The sequence below is a fragment of the Festucalex cinctus genome, chromosome 1 (genome assembly GCF_051991245.1).
Source record: "Festucalex cinctus isolate MCC-2025b chromosome 1, RoL_Fcin_1.0, whole genome shotgun sequence".
Taxonomy (NCBI): domain Eukaryota; kingdom Metazoa; phylum Chordata; class Actinopteri; order Syngnathiformes; family Syngnathidae; genus Festucalex; species Festucalex cinctus.
The window spans coordinates 22,969,165-22,995,874 of record NC_135411.1 but is presented as its reverse complement, the minus strand read 5'-3'; the positions used below and the strand labels follow the sequence as shown (position 1 = coordinate 22,995,874).

Below are 26,710 nucleotides of genomic sequence, written 5' to 3'. Positions count from 1 at the left end.
AAACTGAAAAGGAAAAACTATCCATGGGTATTACACTGTCAATACGCTGATGTAGGCTACACCCTGATACATTTGAATGACATAACTGGATATGGCTTTGGAAATGTTTGATGAAGATAAAGCTCTATATAAGTGCACTACATTTACCATTATGACCAAATAGGATTTTCTATTTTTTATTTTTTATTTATTCATTTATTTTTGGACTGCAGCAAAAAAAAAAAAAACTTAGATCTCAATGTCAGAAAATTGCGGTCATTTTTTAAAAAAGAAATATTGCGTTTTCCACAAAAAAAATTAAAGAAAATTGAGTTAGCACCCCCCCCCCCCTTTCCCCAAAAATAAATACAAATTAATATTAATAAAAATAAATAAAAAACATTATATATATTACTATTATTAATATTATCCATCCATCCATTTTCTTGACCGCTTATTCCTCACAAGGGTCGCGGAAGGTGCTGGACCCTATCTCAGCTGGCTTTGGGCAGTAGTACACCCTGGACTGGTTGCCAGCCAATCGCTATTAATATTATTTATTTATTTATTTATTTATTTATTTATTTAATCTGCAAATGGTTGAATCCACAGTTGCTGAACTGCGAGTAGGCGGCTAATTTGTTTGGATTTTGCAGAATAGCGGTTAACTTTGGGCTGAAAATGGCTGTAAGGTCACCTTAACTAAATAAATGTTGTCGTAATCAAAAGGGCTTGTGTCGTATTGGGAATAAACTCTTGATTATTTTTTTCTTTTTCTTCTTTTTTTTTTTTTTTAAATGACAGTGCCAGCGGCAAAAGCATCCAGTCGCTGCAATCTCTACCCCATGGACTCCACATTCTCTCACCGTGCCAGTTGGGGCCAGATGATCCAGATTTTGCTGGTTTTTAATTAAGTGGAAGGTCAAATCTAATCGCTCTTGACTTCAGGGAGCGACTGCTGTCTAGAAGGGCAACACCCAGTCATTAATTTCATAGAGCGTGGTCGTAGTGGTTTGTTGTGGTGGTGGGGATGGGGGGTGGTGGTGGTTCATTGATTAAAAAGTTATGGACTTTGGGGAAATATGTGCTGTGATATGGGCTAGAGTCACTGCAAATGTGGTCTGGTTGTCAGTCAATACACAATCAGATATCAAAAAGCAGTATTTCAAAGCAGCATCAAATTAAACATTTCAGTACCTTATCTGGGTTTAATATTACAATAGAATGTATAATTGTTGACATTCACAATCCGCTAGTGTCCAATAAAGTTACTTTTTAACTTGATCTTTCAATCCTTGTTTGTATGAATACTATTAACATTGCATTTATTAACATCGTCTACCTTGACTTCAATTCCTCTGTACGTTTTAATTTGGTGAACATTTTCATTTCAAAGTCATGCAAGTAAAAAAAGAAAAAACATGGTACACAGTTTAAAATAACACCTCACAATAGGGCTGTGCAATTAATTGAAATTCAATTACAATTTTAATTATTACAATCCACAATCACAAAATTGGCATAATCGTAAAAAAAAGAAAAGAAAAGAAAAAAAAGATTATTAATACTAATTTTTAGTTGTTTAAATGTATATATTTGGACCATTTTTAGGTTAAATGACTAATTTAATAAATCTTGTATGGTCAAAAAATAACTTGCATAATTTAGGTGTTTCAAAGAAATGTGTCTTAATATTTGTTTTACCCGTTTAAACATGTTCTTGTTTTGTACCCAAAAACAAATGATTGTACTTTTATTATCAAATTAATTGTGATTAATATTTTCTTCATAATCGTGCAGCGCTCCCCTCAAACAATTTATGACCATGTCTTGTAAATAAGGATGTAAAGTTTATGCTTTTACAAAATTTTACCAAGGGGAAAAACTTGAGTTTCGTGGTACACTTGTATGTATGTAGCCAGACATCTGCAGTGTGCTTTGTATCGTTGGCGGTCATTTACCGACAATCTCCTTCCCATGCTGCAGGGTGTACTTTCCCCTTCTCCCTTCAGTGATCTATCATTAACGTGAGATGTCACCGCAAGGGCAGGAAGTCAATTAGAATGGATTTATTTTGGACCGCTGCTGTCATTTCTCCGTCTCGTGTTCGCCGGCATCAAATAGCCAGCTCTTGTCTCAAAAAAATGGAAGTCTTTGCTCTAAAGGCCTTTGTAAAAACAAAACATGCTCTGGGGAAAGGTGGGGTGTCAAATCGACTGGACGGTCACACGCCCTTCGACCGTTTCCCTTACGCCGGTTGTAACCTCTTAACATCTTGGTCAAAATAGGGTAAGTCGAGCTTATCTTGAAGCTATCGCCACTCAATCAGATCCCTGTTTCATGCTCCCTTAGCAAAGAGTGCCTTTCATTTAGCTCTCCCTGTTCTCTTCGCAGAGGCACTGACAAATGAGGCCTTGTTTTTCGTTTTTTCTCTCCAAAGCGAAGAATAATCAAGCTTTGATCCGATTCAAACAACTCAACCGGGATTTCAATTTACCAATGTCAAAACAAAGCAGCTATTTTGCCATGGATTCCTCGGGCGACCATCTTGTGCTGTGCTTTCTCTCTCCGTCTCAGGTGCAAGTGCAACCTGCACGCCAACAGCTGCGTGTTTGACAAGGGGAAGCTGGGCTGCGAGTGTGAACACAACACCACGGGGCCCGACTGCAGCCGCTGCAAGAGGCACTACCACGGCCGAGTCTGGAGCGTGGGCTCCTACCTCCCCATACCCAAAGGAACTGCAAATATATGTGAGTGTGTTGCCAACCTTCACCATGGATACTGTCTGGTTACAGTTAGCAGCTGTTCCTGGCGTCACCATGGCAATCTTTGTGGAAAGCATAAACCATCTGATCTCGGTTTCAAATGTTTAGTCATTCTTGTTGTTGTGCTGAGTCACACCCAATATGGGCCATCTAGTCATGTCCAAGTAACCCTCTGACTTACCCCCTAGTGGGTCGTGGTGACGCCAACAAGCATGTGCTGCAGGAATCAACTCATGCCTGGGCATGAGGCCAAAGGAAAGGACAAGAGTTGCTCAGTGCTAGAACATTTCTGATGGATAACTTCTGGTTTGCGCTTCAGTTTGTCAGCTAAGTTTGTGCCACAAGGGAAAAATATAAACTGCCTGTTGATTAATGCTAGTTATTCAAAATACTCCAGATACAACCCCAGCTACTTAACATCTTGACTTGACTGTAACCTCCTGACTACCAGCAATTGAAATTTGTCCTCTGTAGTGGAACTTTTTAAACCAGAATATCTCCCACCCAGTGTGTACGATTGAATTAACTCCTTTTGTGCTCTATAGAGGACATTCAGTGCTTTCCAACGATACCAAATGTGTAGGGGTGGGGCTTTGCTGCCTTTGATGCATCATAAAAGAAAATGGCTTCCCTCAGTGCAAGCACTTTTTAGGGAAGAGGAAAAATAAGTGTATAACACTTTTTATTGAACAAATTTAGGCTTTAAATGTTGTTAGCATGTTTTCCATAAGAGTCTTAAGAACACATTTAAAGTATTGTTTGAATTATTTTAACTGTATTTGAGCCTAGCATTTAAGTTTTAAAAAATGTCCTCTGTAGTGGACACATCATAGCTTAAAAATAAAAACTTTTTTGTTTTTCAAAAATTTATTTTGCAGTATTCCAGTTACTTCAAAAGGATTGGGGAATATATAAAAAAAACAAAACATAACTAACTAGACAATATATGTTTTCCTGGTAGTCAGGAATACCTAGTGACCTGACTGTAGCTAACTCATATCCATTTCACATAGAGCTGATGGTAGTGCTGGTTGACTAGCACCAACCTAACGGCAAGTGAACCCTAGCTGGTATAGTATATTTGTTTGAATAAGAACAATGCACAATAACACATTGAAAGATGATTGGTGCAAGGTTAAAATGTAAATTCTAATCTATCCCTTAGGGGTGTTAAAAAAAATCGATTCGGCGATATATCGCGATACTACATCGCGCGATTCTCGAATCGATTCAATAAATAAAAACAAAAATATATATATATATATATATATATATATATATATATATATATTTTTTTTTTTTTTTTTTTTTTTTTTTTTTTTTAAGAGCTCAGAATTGTTCATTCGGTAGTCTTACCGATTCAACGTCTTATCATCATTGCCTTTTTTTTTGTGTGTGTGTGTGAATCGATTTTTAAACTTCCATTTTTAATGGAAAAATATTCAACAAAACGTCTGACTTCGGGTTAGGATTCACACCTTGAGCATGGAAGAATGTTACATGAACGGAACATTAAGCCTTAATATTTTATTTTAATGCTGTTCAAACATGAAACAGATTACAACCTCTATAAGACTGAAATTTCAGATAAATAAATAATACATTTTCATATAAATCTTACACTCTACAAGCTTACTGATTAGTATTTTCTAAATTTGAATGAAAAAAAAATCGCAACAATCGACTTATAAATTCGTATCGGGATTAATCGGTATCGAATCGAATCGTGACCTGTGAATCGTGATACGAATCGAATCGTCAGGTACTAGGCAATTCACACCCCTACTATCCCTGTAGGCAGATTTACTCTGGGCAGATTGTTGTAGTTAAAGTTCCAAGCTACTTTGTAAACAAAAATGCATAGGGTGACATTTGGATGTTACATTGATGATGTAATGACCTACAAGATCTAGACGGGCATATTACTGTGAGAAAACATGTCCTCATCTAAACATGGAACTTGAGCAAGGTCAGACCTGGTTAGTACTCTGATTGGAGACCAACGAGGAATTACCAAGTGCTGTAAGATGAGCTGATTCTCTGGGGGACTAAGCCAGCCCAACTCAGGAAATCTATAAACATCTGATTCCTAGTTTATTGGTAAACTGTAAGCCGTTCCATCTCTCGTGACAACAGGGAGCAGGGGATCAAACCAATGATCAACAGTTTGAGAGACAGCCTCTCCACCATCAATCCTTTTTAAGATAGTCATCAATCTAGTTTCCAATGCGGTTCATTCCACTTCAGATCACCCAGAAAAAGAATGGCATTTTGAAACACAATTTAACCCAAATTAAGCAGAATTTAGTAGAATAATTCATAGCATGTAAAGTCAAATTTCAGCCTCAAATTTCAGATCAACGGTTTCTGAGATATTGCAATTGTTGTTGTTTTTTCTTCACTTTTTTGGAAAAATGGCAGTGGCCACTGAAATTCAAATGGCCTTTTCACAGCAACCACTTGAAAGGGGAAATCACAAGGAATCCTAATCTGGCATTTGTTTTTGAATGAAGTGTGTTTGACATAAATTCTTTTGTCCTTTATTTTGAACTTGAAATTCCCATTCAGGGACACACCCAACATCAATGACATACAGTAAATACAAAAAAATGCAGCCCTTTTTTTTTTCGCCAAAAAAAAAAAAAAGGGGGGGAAAAAGTCAAACTACAATATCTAGAAACTGTTGATCCGATCAGGCTGAAATTTGGCAGCTTTCCATGCTAGTATATGCCTATACACCAAATTCCAGAAAACTCTGAAAAAGTAGGGTTTCACTCATTGCGTGAACTGAGCTGGAATGACCCTTGCGCTTGTCCTCACTCGAGTTGCGGGTGAGCTGTAACCTATCCCAGGAGACTGGGCGATATGTGGGGATTTAGTTGGCTCCAATGGTTAATTTGTAGTCTTCAAAGAACTTAAGATTCATGTTTTTAGAATTTGGAGAAAACTTACACGACAACGGGAAGAACATATAAAACTCCACAAAGGTAGGACGGGGCCGAGATTCAAACCCCAGACCTCACAACTGGCAGATGTGCACTTGGCCACCATTCAATAGGCCGCCATGAAGTGAAAAAGTTTTTTTTTTTTATTGTTGTCAAATTAATTTGTTGAGTTCCTCCTCGGGCGGCACGGTAGTCGAGTGGTTAGCACGTCCACTTCCCAGTTCTGAGGTCTCCGGTTCGAGTCCAGGCTCGGACCTTCCTGGGTGGAGTTTGCATGTTCTCCCCGTGCCTGCGTGGGTCTTCTCCGGGTACTCCGGTCTCCTCCCACATTCCAAAGACATGCATGGCAGGTTAATTGGGCGCTCCGAATTGTCCCTAGGTGTGCTTGTGAGTGTGGACGGTTGTTCGTCTCTGTGTGCCCTGCGATTGGTTGGCAACCAGTCCAGGGTGTCCCCCGCCTACTGCCCCGAGCCAGCTGAGATAGGCGCCAGCAGCCCCCGCGACCCTTGTGAGGAATAAGCGGTCAAGAAAATGGATGGATGGATGGATGGAGTTCTTCCTCTCCAAAATCCCCGTTAGGCATTTTGGTTTTGCTGTAGCATAATTCCCATACCTGCCATTCCGCCTGTTGAATTAATTAATCTTCATTTTTTCATTCCTTCACGAGCAATTTAACGCCAATTTCACTGTCAAGAGTCCATTTGTAATGCTGCCTATTTTTCTGCCCGTTCGCAGGCAGAAGGTGCTCTTTTGCATTATACACATTATGATCTTGGATGGGAGTTGAGTCACATTTATCAAATCCCATGCCTTCGGCGGGGGTTGGGGGGGGGGGGGGGGGGGGGCTCGCTGCCTCTATAAATCCAACACAGTCACTCATGGTTGTGCTGCTGGTGGACAGACAGGCAAGGCCAGATGGTGGAAGGATCCAGCCCTCTGCTCACATTCGCACTGACTCAGCCTTGCCATCATGACACTTCATTGGCGGCGCGAGACGCTCCGTTTGATCGCCCTCGCTTGGTCATATCACATTCCCAATCGATCTGCGATTTGGTGTCGGGAAATGCGAGTGCATCGTCTCCGGCAGTTTGTTCTCGATAATATCACGTCTCTTTGTTGTTGTACATGCGACGTCATGTGATGCGCCGGTGGAAATACGAGGAGATATTGCCGGGTTCACCTTGCACCGGCTTCACCCTAGATTGACAGCCCGTTATTAAAAAAAAAAAAAAAAAAGCCCAATGCATGGCCGCATCTGCAGTGAACTGATGAAACCCGGATCTAGCCGCTTCAAAAGCAATATTAGCGCTTATTTGGCAGCCGCATAAAATGCAATAATGTCGCACATGGAAGTGACGAAACAATATTGCTCCCCCTGAGGTGCCAAATGAACTTATTTTAGTCTTGGATTATTCCTATTCCTCATCACGCCCTTATCCATTTGTGTTTCTGACGGGAATATTAAACATATAGTGGCTTCGTATGAAGACAAATACGCTGAGCGTACAGAATGTAATTAGGCTTTAATAGGTCTCATCTGTCATTAGGGTCTCCCTCTTTAATCACGGCGGTCGTCTTGCAGGTGAGAATGCAATGAGGGTTATTTGATTCAGGTATTAGAACGTACGTGACTCTTTATCTTTTAAAGTTGATATGTTATGGGAAAGTGACTTTTTAATCGCTTCTTTTAAGAAAAAGTCTGCAAAGTGCAAGGCTTGAAATAACGTGTTTTCTTTCAGGAGCATTTTTGCTATTCAATGACTTCATCTGAAGAACATGTTTTAAAATGACTGTAGTTAATGCTAAATGCTATCTTGGTTGACAGCTCAACAGCACTAAACAATCAATACCCGCATTGGAAAAGTCACCAGAAATGGTCTGCTTGCGTTGGCTCTGTCCGGCGACCACAGCAGCATGATTATTACATTGATTTAAAGTATTATAATTGTTAATTCTTGGGATATTTCATTGAAAAAATGTCACAGAAAGTTAAGTCACCCAAGAGAATGCTTTGTCTAAAAGACGACAGATGATTCTTGAAGAATGACTTCAAGAATGACTTTGACAGTCCAAATTGCGGAGAGCCTCATCTCATCTCATTGTTGCAAAAGAGGTTCAAAGGCTAGGAGGAGTGTTGATCGACGCCGCAGAATGCATTTGGGCTTCACGGCAATATTGTTTGCCTTCCATTTTGCTTGCTAGACTTGCGGCGGAGCCAGTGGTGTGTAAACAATATCCCATAGAAAAATAATCACAGACGGACAAGGTATTTTGAGCTTTCCCTCATGATGGCATTAACATAATCAGCAGCCAAACATTAATATCATACTCTATGTAACCAGAACAAATGGTTGTTAAAGGGCAACCTTGATATTGCCAAATGCATCAAATTTGATACAGGCATTTCTGAGCGTTATTGCATCAACCTATGGTAAAAAATAAAATAAAATTCAAAACCCTTTTGTGTACAATATGATACTTGTCTTCTACCCCCTGGTGGATACCTTTTTCACTACAAGTAGGACTCTAAATCCAAGATGGCCTCCTTCAAGTAGTTCCCAACTTGCTGAATCAAGGTAAAGAAAATGGTGATTTTCAAGATTTTTCAGTCAGATTTTCTTTGAAATTTTTGCTAAAACTTCAACCTACGAACTTAAACTATTGAACCAAGTTACAAGTACTTCATTTTTTTTGCATTTTATTATACATTAAAATTTTGCAGAAAATTGGTTTTCAAATTTGATACTCCAGTTAAAAAGCAGAACATTTTTCTTGTACAGTATGCTTTATATTAAAAATGTTTTAATTAATGAATTACACAATTTATAGGTTGAAATTTGATGTTTATACCAAGTAACTGTACTCAAAACATGATAAACCTATATTTCTGTACATTAGATGGCTAAACGGCGCTAACAGTTCTCCTCTGCTTCCTCAATGGCGGTTCTAGTGATATTGAGGAGCTGATGTCTGCAGATGATGAAGTGTTCGATAAGGATTGGACTCCCAACGATAAGGATAGCTCCAGTCGTAGCAATGATGAAGACAAAATGTCTGACCAGGTGCTTGAAGAGGAAGAAGAGGGCCCAACAACATCATAGTTATTAAAAAGGCATGGCAGAAGCATGATGGATGAAAAAGACCTGAAGAAAAGTGGAAGAGATTATGGTCATCGATTACAGAGTCAACCAAAACAATGTGATAGTTGTAAGGTGGTGTGACAACAACCTGGTGTCCTCGTTCGTTGGCATCACTCCGCAAGACCAAGTGAGAGGCTGGGATCCTATGTCATGGGTGGTGTGGATCTTCTGGATATGTTATCTGCCCTGTGCAAATACAGCTTCAAAATGAGAAAATGGTACTTGTATATTTGGTGGCATAGTATCACAGTGGCACTCATCAATTCTTGGTCCCTGTACCAAAGAGACCTAATGTCACTGAATCGAGTGAAAAACAGCTCCTCCGAAGGTTTCAGGTCTCAGTTGGCTTTTAACTGGCAAGTGCAGGAAAGGCAATAGTCAGGGTTGGCAGACCACTCTCTCCTCCAACAATATCCTCGCCACCACACTCCACACCATCACAATCACCACCATCACCACCAAAGAAGAGGTGGCGATCAACCACTGTGCCTCCAGATGTGAGACGAGATAAGGTTGACCACTTCCCAACCTGGGAAAAGCGACAAAGATGTAAGCACTGCACAGGACACTTTTCCCATGTGCGCTGTGGAAAATGCAATGTCTAGTCTCAACCGATGTCATGCTTACACTGTTCATAATAAAAATAAAAAATAAAAAAACTAAGGTAGCAGTTTTGAAAAAAAATGAGACAGCTGGAAACTTCTGTTTTCATATGGGCTACTTTTCATAATAAAAGAAAAAGTAAGTGGTAAAGGTCACAGTTTGAAAAACTAAAGAGGCTTATGTTTTTTTGTTGTGTTATTTGACTTACAGAATGGCATGTAATGCCACCAAGAGGTTTGCTTTAGGTCTTAGTAACTCTCGATCAGTCTATGTAAACAAAAATATGATGCCATAGGTTAGTAGCAAAAGGTAGGATGATGAACAATTTTCAGACAAACGCTTTCACCACAGCAAGACTGGAGAAGCAAGTTTCACATGATAGGTGTCACACTTGTTTCCCTCCATTGCAGAATACTTTCACTTAGTATCAATACTTTGTTTTGCATTGTTTACTATGGTTCCAACGCCAAAGACAGAAAATTGTCAGTTGACTTTGTCGCCCGGCTCCCATTCCGTGTTGCTGTTCTGGCACCGGAAAAACTGTTGAAAAGTGGCTACATAATTGACCAATCAAAGTACAGTAGCTGGATTTGAACTGTACCAGACTAAAGCGACTGGTGCCTGAACAAAACAGAATTGAAACACAGCGTCTTAAGGATTGGCAATTTCGAAACACTGAAAAAAGTAGTAGTGCACTGGTGGATTGGCCAGGATTGAGATCAGTCTCAATTTCCTTAATTTTGGAGGATAGTGGTCAGTTGATCCCTTAAAACAAAACTGATCTTGTCCACCAATATCACATCCCTCCTCAGAGGTCTGAAAACGTCAGACACTCTCCTCATCTGCTGAGATGACTAATAGGCTTTTCATTTTTATTTGGGAGTACTACTTCATGTGCACTGAAAACAAACAATCCGTTTGTATTGTTTCAAAGGTATTGTTCAGTGTTTTACAATAAAACTGGAACATCGAAGGTGTATGCTGCCAGTTATGAAAAAATCGGATTGGCAAGGTCAGATGTTTAAAGCTCGGGATTCGGCCAGAAAATAGTGATCAGTTCAGCCCTAGAAAAAGTGCACGGTTGTAAACATAAACCATACCTGCTTGTTTGGTTTGAGGTTAGGCGCTGACGAACCAAAGGTACCTGATTAGATGCCCTCTTGAACTTAGTTAAACCACTTTTCAGTAAATTGATTGTGCATGTTTCATACTGAAACCTTGCCCTTGCATTCTTCCTCAGGTATTCCCAGCAGTCACGGACCTGCGCGTAAGTTGTCCATTTCTTTTTCAATCCGCATGATTAGGACTCCCCCCCCCTAACATCATTTGTGATGCCCTAACGTCGGCATGCAAGATGCGCTTCCTTCCTGTCATCTGCTTGTTAATTTTGCCATAGTGTAAAAGTTCATCCTGTCAAGCCACTTAGTTGGAATTACATTTTAATGTTCTGCTTGATGAGAGGATTACAAGAGGACAGTTAGCGAGCTTAGCATCACGTTGCCGCAGTGCAATGCACAACCATCGGCAAGCTGATTTCTTAATTAGTATTTTGTTTTACCAGTGGAATCTTAGTTCACACCCCAAATTCAGGAAGCTTGTCGAACTACAATTCTTCCAGTCTTAGACTTTTAGGTTCAGTTTCCAAATACATACTACAATATTAGTAGTGTTTGAATTTTGAGGTTCTACTGGACAGGGGAGTCCTCGGTTTACAGATTATGGAATACATTATTACATAATACAGGAAGGCACACTTAATGGTAGTTATAACCGTACGTACCGTATGATGGATATTTGATTGTTTGTATTTATTGGCTACAATTGTTGACTTTACTGTTACGTTAGCAAAGGTTGTCGATTGACAACGTGATTTCGGACAAATTCGGGTTACATTGCCACCATAGGAATCAAAGTCCCGAGTAACGTAGGATCCCACCTGTGTATGTATTAATAAAAAAAAATAATAATAAAATAAAATAAAATAAAAAAACTACATCGAAATCATGTTAGTCTTTAGTAAAGTCTACAGGGTGAGTTTAAAAAATACTATTCTATCATGCCACATGTTGGGGTTGGTCTATCAGCAGGTCGTGCAAAGAATCATTACTGCCTCCCACACTAGAGCACAGACTAATATTTTCCCGCAGCCAGTGAAGAAAAGTCCCTTTTTTTTTTTTTTTTTTTAAGGTTGTGGCTCCTGCCATGCATTCCCCACCCTGCATGCTGATGCCTGAAGGTGACTCTTTTGTAGCCAGCGACAGAGCAGCCGCCACATGTAAATGTCTCCAACGTTGTCATCAGTCTACGGACGTCACTAAATCACATCATTGTACTGCAAATGCGCTGCGCAAATGTTCTTGATTCACGTCCATGGGAACACGCATGCTGAGCCTGTGCTTCAACTGGCATGATGATTGTGACAACCCAGAGTGATGTGTAACATTTCCCCGTCTTTACGCAGATCGAGCAAACGCGTCATCTCTTGGCGTCGCAAATCGTAACCAAGGTAGGCTTAGAGGCTTTGTGACTTCAGCATGCCGATGACAAAAAAACAACAACAAAAAAGCAACGCCCCTTTGCCTGTAATGCCGCCGTTTCAGATTTCACACCGTTGTCTGGATCTGAGGGTGGAAAATTACCGGTTTAATGTCAGTGGTACCAACTTGGCAATTTTCTGCTTTCAAAGGTACTGTCGGACCAGGACAGTCGACTTCACCCCGTATTTCAAAGCTAGTTTAATGTTTCATCAAACATGGGTAATGGTGTTAAAGGGAAAGTCATTTACAATGTTTTCTATGTGGCCCCACTAAGTCCAAACATGGCAATCTGATTAATAATTATGTTTGTGGAAAATTAAGTGGGAAACTCCACCCGTTTTTATCCATCTCAGGGAGAAGGACATTTTGCCACTTGCTGTTGACTGAAAATGACATCACAGTTAGTTGCTTAAGGCTCAGGTAACGACCAAAAACGGATCACCTGTTTTCTAGGTTTGGTCAAGTGGAGTTTGCAAAATTTAAGGTATCGGTACTCGCGGCAGTGACGATACCATTATCGGTCGCCCTTCTGCAGCCGTTTTACAATCAGGAATTACAAATTAGAATTTATGTGAATACTAAGTTGCCATTCATTTCATGCAATGTTAAGGGAAAATAACATAATGGGGAATAAAGGTCTTTCTTTAAAATAATCTGTAATCTGTTTTTTGGGTGGAGAATTGTATTTACTAGTGGTATCGGGATTTGGTATTAGTATCGGTGATTACTCAAGAGTTGAGTGTTGGTCTGAAAAAAGTGGTATCAAACACCCCTAATCCTGACCATGCTTGCGCCATGACGTGCATGTATTCTGTAAATCAATTGTTTCGCTTTCATTTCTGACAAGCAACATATACTGGTAATACTCCCATGTTCCAATAATAATAATAATAATAATAATAATAATAGTTCCAATAAGAATATGACTATTATCATTTTAAAGCATTCATTCATTAAAACGGTTCTGCTATATCTTTTTAGTGGGAAGCATCGGCCACTGCTTTGTTTTTGTTCCCTAGGATTCAAAATATAAATTTCCGTTGCATGATGTGGCGACGTCTTAAAGTACAGCCCATCAAATGCACAGAAGCTTGAAAATTCTATTTACAGGACAACCAGGCACCTGACAGCTAGCCAGCGTCATTGTCAAAAAGAGCAACAATATATATACAGACTACAAACATTTTGCATTTCCACCGTAGATGAAATATTGCCGTCATGATTTCACTACAGACTCGTGAAATGCACCGCAAGTGCTCAAATGGAACAATGAGCAAAGGCTCCGTGCGGCGGCTACTTATCAGTGGTTGGTCCGGCCTCAACCCGCGATTTTTTTTACATTTTTTATTTTATTTTACAACAGTCATTAAAAATTCATCCACTAGTACATATTAAATTGTAAATAAATATAGTTCAGCATTGTTGTAAAACACTATTATGTTTATTGTATACTGTGTTTTTATGACTTTGGCGATGGCTGGAGTGCGCCATCTCTGCCTCACAAACGGGAAATGGGCGTGTGCAATGGTTGCTTCGTGATCTGGTTCTTTTTCGGTACAATAAAGTTAAAAAATAAATAAATAGGTCTTTTCGGTGCACTGCTGTTGATATAGCGACTCCATAATGGCTCAACGCTGCAACTGCAGTTAAAGTGCATAGATGCCGAGCTGAATCAACACAGCTGGAGCGCTGTGTTGAGCGATATCAGTCTCTCAGGCTGGAGGTAGCGAGCAAATTAGGTGGAGGTGGCCGCTTCGAGATTTTGTACATAGGAAAAACCCTTGAGTGTTTCAAAGTCTTAAGACTGGGCTATTTCAAACCAGCGTTAAGGTTTTAAACATCACCAGCTCAGTGGTCTAGTGGTAGAGTGTCCACCTTGAGACTGGGAGGTCATGGGTTCAATCCCCCGGCTGGTCATACCAAAGCCTACAAAAATGGGACCCAATTGCCTCCCTGCTTGACACTCAGCATTAAGGGTTGGAATTGTGTCAAATGCGGGGAACAAATTTCACCCCACTTCGGTGGATGTGACATTCAGTGGTAATTAAATTAAATTAAATGAGTTTGGGTTTCAAAGTAGGGTTTTAAGTATGTAATGATATCCAAACATCATGATACGATTGTCACGGTACGATGATAATCATGATATTGTGATGAGGTTGGCGATATAAGAAAAGGTCACAATATTGTAAAAAAAAACTAAGCTCAGACAAAAAAAATAATAATAATAATATTGTGCTTTTGTACATAACAGAAATGCATACAACCGACAATCTCTAATAACACTTAATATTGAGGCACTTACTTGCTAATGCAAGCACATTGAGTTCCTCCACATATTGACTCGGTTCAAGCATATTACATTCCCCTTCATCTGACCATTAGCGTAGATTTTAAACATAGAAGGGCCAAAACATGCCTTGTGAAAATTAAACTGCAATAAAAAAAAAAAAAACTACCCACCAGAGGGTGCTAGAACTGCACACATGGAAATCAACCTGACGATATTGTGGCGATATCACGATTTTGCCGTTATCGTTACGTCCCTAGTTTTAAGACTGGTTTAATGTTTCAAATCAGGGTTAGGGATTCAAAATAGGTTTTCAAGTCCTGGGGTTTCAAACCAGGAATAAGGTTTTAAACATGGATTTGGGCTTCAAATTGGGTTTTAAGACTGGGTTAAAGTTTTAATTCAGGGTTAGGGATTCAAAATAGTTTCCAGCCATGGTTAGGGTTTGATATTCGGGTGTCAAGCCAGTGTTTGGGTTTCAAAATGGGGCTTTGAACCAGGTTTAAGGTTTTACACATTGGTTGTGCATTTCAAGCCACAATTGGTGTTTTCAAGTAATGTTTCAAGACTTTGTTAAAGTTTTAACTATAGGTGAGGGTTTTAAAGCACGGTTAGGGTTTCAGGCCAGAATTAGGGTTTCAAAATATGGTTTCAGGCCAGCGTTATGGTTTCTAATTGGAATTCCAAGACAGAGTTAGGGTTTCAAACCATGGTGGTTATATCGATGCCTGACATTCTGACAATAGTGCGCGATCCCTGTGTGAAAGAAGCTTTGTTGCCTGGCTGCTTTCATCACGCGTGCAATTCCCGCCGCTCCCAACAAGGCTGGTGGCCTTTTGTTACGCTCACATAACATGGATGCATGCCACACGATCACATTCGTCCACAGCCTCCAACAAGTCCTCTCGCTCTCCATTTAATTACCCACAATTCTCTCGACGGGGCAGCCGCGTACAAGAGGGGGAAGGTGACCAAAGGAGAGCCGAGACCCCCTAGATGTGAGGTTATTATGTAGAAGGTCTGGATAGATCTAGTCTTAATCCTCAGGTTCGCATATCCTGTGCATTGTGTGCCAAGTCATATCTGCTCCACATGAGCTTGATGTAAAGCAAACCTTGACAAGCTAGCAAATGTGACGCCACGCACACCAATTCGTGGATTAGGAAGAATACATACTGTTATATACATACTGGATGACAAAAGAGATTGCTGTGTTTTTAGAACTTTTAGAGAACTTCTCCCATATATAACTGTAGTTCCATTGACCATAAAAAATGGTTTTAACCAACAAGTTAACACCATTGTTTGTCTTTGACTGTTGTTGAACAGCATATGTCAGGTCTCACTGCGATTAATAATCAACGTCGGTCCCGGCAGTCGTGATTAATGGCAAAGCTTTCATGTTAATATGATAACAGGAGAAGCTCGGCCGAGAGCGCAGGGTTTCGGCTTACCCTGACATCATGGCCAAAGTTATCGACCCAACGTAATTGAGGCAAACGGCATACAATTAGAAGATCTTGTATCTGAAAACTGTCTCCCATTATTTACTTGTGCAGTGGATATCTAAAGTATACCGACGGGGGGCATTTGGAAATATTGATGTGTTGCTCGTATTCTTTTTAGGTAAATGTATTATCACTAGAGATGGGCATAATCAGGCATTTGTTATAAGGAATTCTGTTAATAGTCACATCTTGAAATGAGGCAAACTGGAGTTAACTGGATGGTGGACATCAATTTTTACGATGGAATTCCGTTCATATGACGGCCACATAAAGCAAAATCAGGCCAAGCTGCGTTCTACCAGTGTACGGCAAGGGATCCTAGATGTATTTTAAAGTTAAAAAAAAAGAAAACCTTTCTGTAGGTTGTCAGTCGCATAGTTGGTACACTCCGATATGTTTTTAAAAAAGTGAATATGAGGTTGGCTAAAGTGCTGTAAGTGCACTTCTCCGCAAAAACTACAATTAGTAACCCATTCAAATTGATTCTGGATCTGATGGTTAATCAGTAAACAAACACCGATCACGGATTTGGGGTATGAGTCCAGACTCTAGATCAGGGGTGTCCAAACTTATTCATTTTAGGGCCACATACAGAAAATCAGGAGGACGCAAGGGCTACATAATGTTGGAGAAATTGTTTAGTCCTAAAAATTGTACAAATAATTTATTTGTGCTTAGTTTTGTTTTTTTTAAATGTATTTAGTTTTAATTAGTTTTCAGGGTGGGTCTGTTAGTTTATTATTTGTTTTAGTTCTTTAATAAATGCTTAGTTTTAGGTTGGTTAGTTAGTTTCAGTGTAAGTTGTTTTTTTTTTTTAAAAATTTTAATGAGTATTACTTGTGCGCAATATTTAAAAAACACCATGGGCGTGGCGTCATTATTCTGGTTTATATCAAAATAAATCTACTAAAAAAAAAAAAAATCACATTTAAAATCATCCCCAAAGGCTCATGCATGAAATTAATTACCAAAAACTAAAACAAAGGACATTTTTTCTATAATTATATTTACTGGTAGTTTTATTTGAGTTAGTTTTGTAAACATAAAATGTAGTTTCAGTTAGTTTTCTTTTTCTAAAAAGCATCTTCGTTTTTATTTTATTTAGTTAACGAAATTGTTTTTTGAATTTTAATTCTTTTCGTTAGTTTTAGTTAACTAAAATAACCTTTTATAGCACCTGTGTTGTTCGACACCCTCCCTTCTTACTTTGACCATCTCCAAACATTTGTGTTTTTACTTTATTTGAAGTGAGTCAAATGCCATTTTTAGCATATGTCGCGGGCCACTGAAAAATGGACGGAAGGCCGCAAATGGCCCCTGGGCCGTAGTTTTGACACGCCTGCTCTAGACTCTACTAGGTTAGGAATGGCCTTCCGAAGTAAGCAGAGGTTTACCAACAGTTGACCTAAAATGTTGAACTAAAATATTTTCTGATGTAAAGCTGTTAGCGCAATGAAACACTTCTGTATTTACACTTTCAAAAGTATCTCTTTACTGTGCCAAAACTTGCTTGTTGTCCTTTCTATCATTGTTGTGTTACTGTGACGACTTTGCTCCACATAGCCTGAAGGACAGATCTGTCTAAACAGTTTTAAAGCTATACTGTCACTTATCTCGCCGTGCGAGGTGGACATATGTCGCCCAGAGAGGACAAATTATTCTTGTAGCTGACACTATCAAACAATGGGACCATATGCATGGCAACACAATTAAGGAAGGACGTGTTCTCACTTTCTGCCAACAATTGCAATAATACGTGTCGAACTCCTGTGTTATTCCTGGCTGCGAAAACCAAGATCCAAAGGATGTTGGGGAAAATGACAGGCGTTCATTAACTCAACAGTAAGTGTTGTAACTGTCAAGGCCAGAGCATGACAAATAAAATGGGAGGAGGAAAACTATGAGATTGGGTAATTGTAGGACTCCTGACACTGTTGTGACAGGTTATAAGTTGATTTTTTTCATGACTTTGAACATTTGAATTTAGCAAAGCATGAGCAGAAAATGTTGATATAAGAGAATCTGTAGGGAGCATTCTGCTTCCACCCTGCAAATACACCAAGCGGTTTATATATAGTCTGCCTCATCTAAAGTATCTCCAAGGGCAACGTGATGGGAATCAGAGTGAAAGTGATCATGTTAGCATTGATATGCCTTTAAGAGGAATTACAGAAGCATTAAGATGTGCCTGGTAATATAGTACGCCCTAAATTTGAATTTGTTGGATTTTCATAGAAGGAAAAAAAAAAAAAAAAACGTAAATAGAAGATTTAAAGATCCTGTGTCTTTCTTCGACTTTAGCTATCAAGGCATATTTAGCTTCAGTTAGCCACGGAAGGGTTCGGAAAGCTAAATCCTTGAAGGTGCTACAGAAAGAGCATTATGCCAAAATTTTAACAAAGAGGAACTTGACGCGGTCCACTGACATTAAAAAGGAGAAGCACAAATGCCTTCAAATCCCCTTTCTACCATTTTGTCTTCTTTGTATCCCATTAAAGTTGTCTGTCGACCAATCAAGGTACTGCAGCGTGTCTAGCACAACCAAACCACTGTTGCCAAGTTGTATGATTTGGTTCACATCAAATTTTTAAAAAAATTTTCAGTGATTCCTTTGTAGTGTCTCAATATATGACTACTACCATGATATTGGGCAGCAATATATATATATATATATATATATATATATATATATATATATATATATATATATATATATATATATATATATATATATATATATATTTTATTTTATTTTTTTTTTTTTTTTAAAGCAGCTTTTTTGCAATTTTCCATTCCAATCCAACTTGTAAGGATAGCTTCAAGTTTTATCTTAACAATCCATTGCTAATCCCTCCTTGACAAAAAAAAAATCTTACAAATGATTAATTAGAAATGCTCATATTAACCTCCTTATTAAATTGCTTTTGACAGGAGCTCTGCCTTACTTGTTTACAAAAAGCTGCGGCATGGGCCACGTCAGCATGAACCAAAAAATAAATAAATAAATAAATAAAAATAAATAAAAAAAAGTGAGTACTGGTATGCTGCAGGTGCTATCCAATTACTTGGAAATATCTGGGTAAATATTACCTCTTCCAGGATTTGTGCTTCTGCCAACAGTGAGGCTGCTCGAGGATAATTGACTTGCGAGTTGTTGTGGTGCAGAATGGTGAATCTTAGTTTATGTACGGTACTCCTCATCAGTCAGTGGGGAAACACAAACATTCAATGCGAGGAAATTTTATTAGTATATCAAAAAGGTTTGGATTCAGGCCAATTATGTTGTTACTGCACTCGAGTAGATTTTTTTTTCAGGTATAGGAAAACTACATTTGAAAACAAATCTGAACTTTCTACTTCTTTGTTAAAATAGGTTTGTTTACTTTTAGCAACCTTTTCAGATTAAGACATCGTGAAAAAAAGACTAAATTAGAAAGTGGTAAAATCAATAGGGTTGATTTCAAATGACGTCATGTTTTCCTCTTTATAATGCATGAGTCAGACAAAATAACAGAGTAGAACACATCCGTACACATCATTTTGGAAGGGAACGACGTCCCAGGCGTGAAATTTCAACATGGTTCAATCGACAAACACACTTTGGAACAGCTTAAATGGTTGGTTGACATGCGGTGACCTCAAAGTGGACGGAACAAAAGCAGTTTTCGTAGAAAGGTAAGCTTTATTGTATGATCATTGCCACCCCTCCGTTGCGGTCTAGATGACTGCTAATATCGTGGTGGTCGCTAATTTTCACAAAAATTAAACACATTGAAGTAACAATTTTCACATGAAGATTTTCGGCCTACCTTTGGGCTGTTACTTTTGTCTAGTTACTTTTGTTAAATTGGCGTGGTAACACAGTGACCGCTCTCATCATAGTGACACTGATCAACTAGCATGTTGTTGTAGGCAGAGGGTTCTATAGCGCTGATACTTTATATTAATTTTCACATATAAGCAGCACTTGCTGCCATAGGTAAATTCAATGTATTTTAGTTTCATTTACACCATGATGTATAATAGCAAGCAAGTTGTAGCAGGCAGCTAGCAAGGCTAACACTGAGAAAGCAGACGATAAACATACCTGCAGTCGCTAATATTTGTCTGGATTATCAGCTACTGGCCCATTTCCAACGACAAAATGTCGAGAGCACATATAGGTGATTTGGGTGACATTTTTCATGTAAAACACTGCCGTTAAATTGTACATGCTTGAACCCAGCATAGACATTCCTCTGGAAACTTGCTTCATTCGATCCCAGTCACATCGCCAGTCATATAGCGGCAGACACCAAAGCAGCAGAGGCTTTGAGAATAATTAGTGGTGTCTTTTGCCAGCCTTAAAAAAATAAATAAATAAATAAATAAAAACTATCAAAATTCTCTCTTTTCTGGAAAAAAAAAAAATCACAATGTATTTTTTTCAGTGGTTATCATCAGCTAAGTTTGTATTTTTTGTTACTTAGTTCACTAAAAGTTAGTCAAATTAGGGGAAAAAGCCGTTTGATAGCATAAACGTCGAACTAATGCTAGCTAAGTAGTGCTTAAAGAACGACATGCAAGATGTAATATATTTTCCTTTCTCAGTATGAGAAGAAGACGGCAGAGAAAGGAGGGACAGCGGTGACATGAAGGAAGATGAATCAGGGAGGATTAGCCACAACAGAAAAAAAATCAGAGCTGGCATTCCCCATCCTTATTAAAGAGAATTATTTGATGTGGTGTCAATTTCGAGAATGATTGGTGGTGAACGTGTTGTCTTTTGCCAGCCTAAAAACAACGACTTCTGGTGTTGAACAATTCCCAATCTAATCTAAAAAACAAAAACAAAAAAAACATCCAATGGGATGCATTTGTTCTAGTGGTTAAAAGCTAATTTTGTTTTTTCTGTTTATCAGTTCACTACATTCGCAGATGTATTGGGAACAAGTTTGACCGTGCTAATGCTAGCTCGGTAACACTTAAATGTAACATGAACCCCCCAACCCCCCCAACCCCTCTTATTCCCAGTGTGTATCAGCTTTTTGTTGTTGTTGTGCCAAGTTTTCAAAAATGGTAATTATACAGTATATGAATGACAACTACCCGTCTTGGTGGTTTGGGATGAGTATCCATGTCTTCTCCACCTCCCAGCGCTGAAAATGAACACAGTGGGCTGCCTCACAATACACGCACTATTCAATTCATTAATTTCACCTCATGGCTGTTGTGCTTTCCTGCTCTTTTGTGTTGCTGGGTTTATTTGTTCCCGCTTTGCCACGCTAAAAATGTCTCGTGAAAGTCCTTGTCCCGACCTCCCTCAAGAGTGCGGATGGCACAAGACAAGACGAGAAGAGGCAGCTCGTGCCCCTGCGGACCCTCCTGTCGACACGCTCCCGACTGACGCGCCCTATTTTTTGTGTGTGTGTCCGCAGCCCGGGTGTGTGACAACGCTATGCTACGCTGCCAGAACGGTGGCACATGCCACCACCACCAGCGCTGCCACTGCTCCCCGGGCTTCACCGGTGTCCTGTGCGAGAGGGCCCGTTGCCAGGGCCCTGGCGAGTGTGACGACCAACTGTTGGGACAGGCCCCCCGTCGCCATCTCATCACTTATCGTCTCGTTCTCACGTCTCTGTTACTGATTGTTTCTCTTTGCTGAGTAACCAAACCCCCTAAAAAGGACATACATGGAACGAGGCGGACCTCTGGACAGTGTGGACCTCAGCAACCTAGCGACTCTTTTGTACGTCTCAGGACGGCGTCGCCCAATAGTATGCTAGATGGACTGATGAAACGGCACTGCTGTCTTGTAATCTCACACAGGAAACAACTGTTATATGACGTGATTGGCGGATACTTTGAGCAGTCTGAACTACCTGAAAACTGTATAAAGCTACACATTTTCTTAGAATTATCATAAAGAATTCAGAGGTGCCAACCCTCGATATTTTCCCTGAGTCACAGTTTAACGAAAATGTGCAAATCTTGACGTTACGGAGGTTTAATATCCCTTTCACCAGCTGGTGTCAGTGCCTCAGCCAAAACATGGACTTCATTTATGAATAGCCCCTTCAGGTGTATGGTGTTAAGAGTTAAAACAACTTTATAATAAGCGGATGCTATCAGGCGGTGTGTCAGAAAGGATCCAAAACCGGCGTTGCAAAATATATACCGGTATTTCAAATCCGAATTTAATTAATCCTCCTGGAATCTCATGCCCTTTCCCAGCCTTTTCTGACACGCCTTCCTGCACTCTTGGAAGGATCCTTCCGGCATCCTCCACAGGTCCGTCACCGTCACCATCTTGTTGTCATAACTGGTGAGTAGCGAGGATACTCCAGTACGGTGATATTCTTCTCGGACAGGAACTGTTGTATGCTCTGGGCTTTGTGAGCAGGTGTGTTGTCATGGTGAACTAGCCATGACAAAGCAGGATCTCTATTGATTTGCTGGTTGATCGTCCTTCTATTTAGCACATTTGTAAGTCACTATTACCTTCACTAGACATGGACTATGCTCTGACTACTAGTGTCTTCGTTCTCACATGCCAGGTCCTCTTGTTAAATATCAAACAGCAACTATGCCACAATCGCAGACATACTCAGTCAGTTTTAAGCAAGTCAGAAAGTCTGATACATACCTAAAAATGTGCTGAAATCTATCACTGTCCTCAAAGGGACACGTTTTGAAGGCGTGGATAACATCAAAATTCTCATGACAATGGTGCTGTGGAAGATAGCGGATGGGTCCTTCCAGGGGTGCATGAAGGCATGGCAGAGAATGCTGGGAAAGTGCATTTGACTCCAGGCGGTGTCGCCAGTCCTGGAACTTTGTCTATCTGAATCTAAATCTATGTCTGTCATGACAGTAGACATACACAAAAGTTCTCGAATGCCTGCCCGACTAAACCCCAAAGCCCATCCATCCACAGTACATCGTAAGCAACCATGACATAATGCAACACAATTTCAAGAGTACAGAGCAGATATATTAAGATTTTAAGACTTTGGACATACGATGGATTAAGTCGAAAAAGAGACACAGTAAGAGCCATAAGACACCACCACAATAAGCACTGATGAGTTTAAAAACACAGTTCCTTAGCTCAAACTTTCAAAGGCCAATACAGCAAGACGCCAGCAAACTCATTTGGTAAACAGAACCCCCTTTACGCTGTTTTCTCAGCAAATTGGCATAACAATAGATCCAGACAGAGCTCGCCGAAGTGAGACCTGTCTGTAGTGCACGTTCATATAGACGTTGATACGCTACGCATACGATAATTCAATGTCAGCACCAGTGTCTGGGACGGCCATAATTGCTTTCGACTTAAAGGTGCCGTAGGCAGTCATGTGTTAAACTTAACACCCTGGTAGTGATTTCCTGCTATCGCTTTACACACTGGTGGCGTGCCGCCTCTGTCAGGCCTTTGATAATATGTCGTAAGATGATAAATTTACAGGTCGACTTCAACCCGCCGTCCTCAATCGGCACGTTATACGTACGGGGTTGTGAGCCACGAAAAAGCCTGTGTAGATGGAAAGTGTAGAAGGGGCTACTAGACCCTAGCTTTTGATACGTCATCAGAAGCCGGCAAGTTTGCTGGTCAATCAGCCCTTCCGACATTGGTACTTTCCGAACACTGGACAGAGAGATGGAATAAAGTCACAGCTTCGATTAGACATATAGGGTGACATATTGGTGATGTAATGATCTCCCTCTGGTTTTGCTTTCTGCCTCCTCGCCACTTTCACACTGCCTTTGCGGTGAATGGGGTATATGCCATGGAAGAGGCGGGACTGTTTTTGCACAAAATTTCCAGTTCCTGTTGTGACGTAATTGGCCGCGTCCCAAAACTAACGACACGACCTTAGAAACCTGAACGTGCAATGCGGTATATGCCAATGGACTTCCTGTGGAGAAAGTCAATCAGAAAAAAAAAGGTAAAAATGAAAAAAGTGAATAAATATAAGCATATGCCACTGATACCACTTATACTGTGTTGCGGTGTCCCGTTGTGTGACGCTACCGCTAGATATAATGGCATACTTAGTTTTTTTGGGATTTCCCTCCGACGCGGAGACACAACGTCGGTGGCTTGTCGCCATCCGCCGGGAGCAGTTTGCTATTACATGCCACACTTGCGTGTGTAGTCTGGAGGCCACGTCAGAGAAAGGACGGCGTTCGTTGACAAGAGGAGCCATCCCTGTGTTGTTTGAATGGAACACACATATAGCTTATATCCTTTGTCTTTTTTTTAAGCTGACGTGGATGAATGTGCTTTTATTATACGACTTACGTCCGACAAAGCAAGGTGAGGTAAATCGAACAGAGAACGAGTGAAAGATAATTTTGCTTGGCAACCAGAAACTGCAGTGTACACGTCACACTTTTGCCGGAAGTGGTGAAGGTAAAATTTGAGTGTTGGGACGCGGCCAATTACGTCACAACAGGAACCGGAAACAAACTCTTGTGCAAAAACAACGTTGATCTGGGTTGGTTCTCTGCCAGTGTGAAGCCAAAGGCACTGTTTTATCACAGGTAGTAAAACCAGCACTGGCATCAGCTTGGCATGAAAAGGGTACTAGATCCTCTAATTCCAGAATGTATTTTGCATTATCTGCTTGCATCTCCATGTGTTCTCTGGCAAGACAAGATCATGCCAGCATATGTTTTGGATAATTGGTGCACTCGCACTGGGCATTAATTATATAATGCGTGTAAATCAGAAGAAGCTATTAGATGTCCATAATGTCAAGAGTTGTGATTTACACCTTCCAGGAAAATGCTGCTGGTTGAGAGTAATATATGAAAAGTACATATGTGTACGGGGAACATCTTCAAACATATTGCCTCACTTGCTTCCTCACCTTTCTTGTCTCTTCCCTCCTTTGCCTTCCCTATTTTACTTCCTGTGCTTCTGGTGATTTGTGATTCTACCACACCCCCCACCCGCCTTGTTTTGCCAAATGCTGCACATGTGCTACTTTGGAGGCCATCGACAAAATTTATAAAGTGCTTAATTTTGCTTCGTATTCATGTTGGAGTGCGGGGCTGGGTAAAGAAGTATCAAAGTAAGTGTATTTAATTTTTGTACAAAAACAAGATATTTTCATGAATTAGCCAAGATGTGTTGCTTGTTTTCTATTTTCAGCAGGCAGACGTGGACTACGTAACGGGTTTGGTTGTATCGTTTGTTTGCTTATGTGCGCACACAGTTCTCTTAAAAAATGTTTACACACTCACAGAATACACTTCCACCAAAGGGGAAAAAGGAAAAATTATGTCTTGTCTTGTTGTTGTTGAAAATTGAGAGTGTATAGTCACGTGTGTGTGAGTGCTTTATTTCCTATAGCTACAATGGTGCCTCACAACACTCAAACACACACAAGGCAGCACTTTGTCTGTGGCTAGCTTTAGTCTGTGGCTTGCTAGCAAAGCTAAGGTAGCAGTCTACATCTTTACTCAGTGCTCCATTTTGCCAAACAGCACCAACAGATGGACTAAAAGCAGACAACAGCCACAGAAGAGCCAGATAAAGTCCTCTGTTCACAAAACGCTGTTCAATACCAGCTATGACAGAAAGTCCTTTCAAGCCAACGGGAATCACAGCAAAAGAAGGAAATGGAAACCTACCAAAACAACACAAACAGATGGAAGTTAATGCACAAAACCTGAGCCACAAGAGCCAAAATAAAATCCTTTGTACACAAACTGGTCAATATTGGCACCTACTGGAGGTCCTATCAAACCATTGTTTTGGCTCACTTTTACGCAGGTCCTAGGGGGGATAAAAAAAAAAATAGGGTTTGTCCATCAACTTTCCGCCCCAGAGCATTGACACTCACTTTGATGAAAAGGACATGCGTGAGGTGGACAGGTTGGATGATATTACCATTGTCGACGAAGTGTCTGGAGTGTTGTTTTTTTTTGTTTTTTTTCTCTACTCGGCAACACTGCTATGTTGAGTTACCCACTCTCTTACACCCATGAGTGCTTTCAAATCTGATCATGCAAAGCATTTATAAGTTTGTACAATACGGATTCATTTCCCCTTTATGTGTTGTCAAAATGCCATCGAAGTTAGCAGTTTGACACAAGTCTTGGCAGTGTTATTTAGGTACGTTAGCAACTTAGCATCTGCTAATTTGGATGACATCACCGTCATTTATGCCGTAAAAAGTCTTTATGGTGTTGGTCAGTTATTAAATTCAACTATTTAATATCTATTCAACTGTAGCAGCACAAACGAACGAAACATACATTTTGCATCCAGTAACTTGCCTGACGTTAGCCTGCTTCAGGCAAGTTCGCATCTGCTGATTCAGTCACCATTTACAAAGTGCCCGATCGCATCTTTCACCTTCATTTAATAACTCTACAATCGAGCTACATCGACATGACTAACTGATTCAGTAATTGACTCACCTGATATGAAGTGATCGCTCCACAAGTAATGAAGAGGTTCCCCAATCATCCATCTTGTTGTTCACCCTCTTTATGGCCGCTGTGATCCATTGGCTACGCATTGGTTCTTCTTTTGGTAGCCTGGAGAATGCTCAAGCCCTTTTTTTTGCCTCTTCTCGTTGTGGTAGTTGGTCCACAACAGCTATCAGTGTTTAAGTGTGGCGTTTGCCGTTTACTCAATGTGGCGGACATGTTTTCTATATTGCCAAAGTGGGTGGCTAACGGCCATTTTGGGATGTGTGACCTCATCCATATCTGTATTGTTTGGGCCATGTGTATGCCAGTCACACAGTTGTCATAGCGATTCCTATGATGAACCAATTAAAAAAAGAAGTTAACATTTGCTTTCATTCTTAACTGCATCTAATCGCTAGCAGGCATGTAAAGAAAGGAAAAGTAGTTGGTAGATCCAACGCAAGCTGAGCTTTTGACTACTTTTTACTTTTACTTGAGTAATATTATTTTGAAGTAACGCTACTCTTACTTGAGTA

General features: G+C 40.0%; 1 protein-coding gene and 1 long non-coding RNA gene across 5 annotated transcripts in view; one reads left to right on the top strand and one right to left on the bottom strand.

The window, feature by feature from the left end:
- Nucleotides 1-25,951, top strand: part of LOC144020390 (netrin-G1-like) — an 89,022-nt gene extending 63,071 nt beyond the window's left edge. For 3 of the 4 annotated variants that reach the window (XM_077523813.1, XM_077523820.1, XM_077523839.1), the window contains 4 exons: nucleotides 2,557-2,729; nucleotides 10,673-10,699; nucleotides 11,894-11,938; nucleotides 21,185-25,951. In XM_077523813.1, coding sequence (XP_077379939.1) covers nucleotides 2,557-2,729; nucleotides 10,673-10,699; nucleotides 11,894-11,938; nucleotides 21,185-21,411 — 472 coding nt within the window. In that variant the 3' untranslated portion in view covers nucleotides 21,412-25,951. The remainder of the gene's footprint in view (nucleotides 1-2,556; nucleotides 2,730-10,672; nucleotides 10,700-11,893; nucleotides 11,939-21,184) is intronic. The other variant, XM_077523829.1, reaches the window with a different exon arrangement.
- On the bottom strand, nucleotides 8,596-26,474 carry LOC144020457 (uncharacterized). Its single transcript, XR_013283888.1, has 3 exons — nucleotides 26,181-26,474; nucleotides 8,918-9,015; nucleotides 8,596-8,832 (listed from the first exon to the last, which is right to left on the bottom strand). It is a non-coding gene; the product is annotated as an uncharacterized LOC144020457 (long non-coding RNA).
- Between the last annotated feature and the right edge of the window lie 236 nt (nucleotides 26,475-26,710).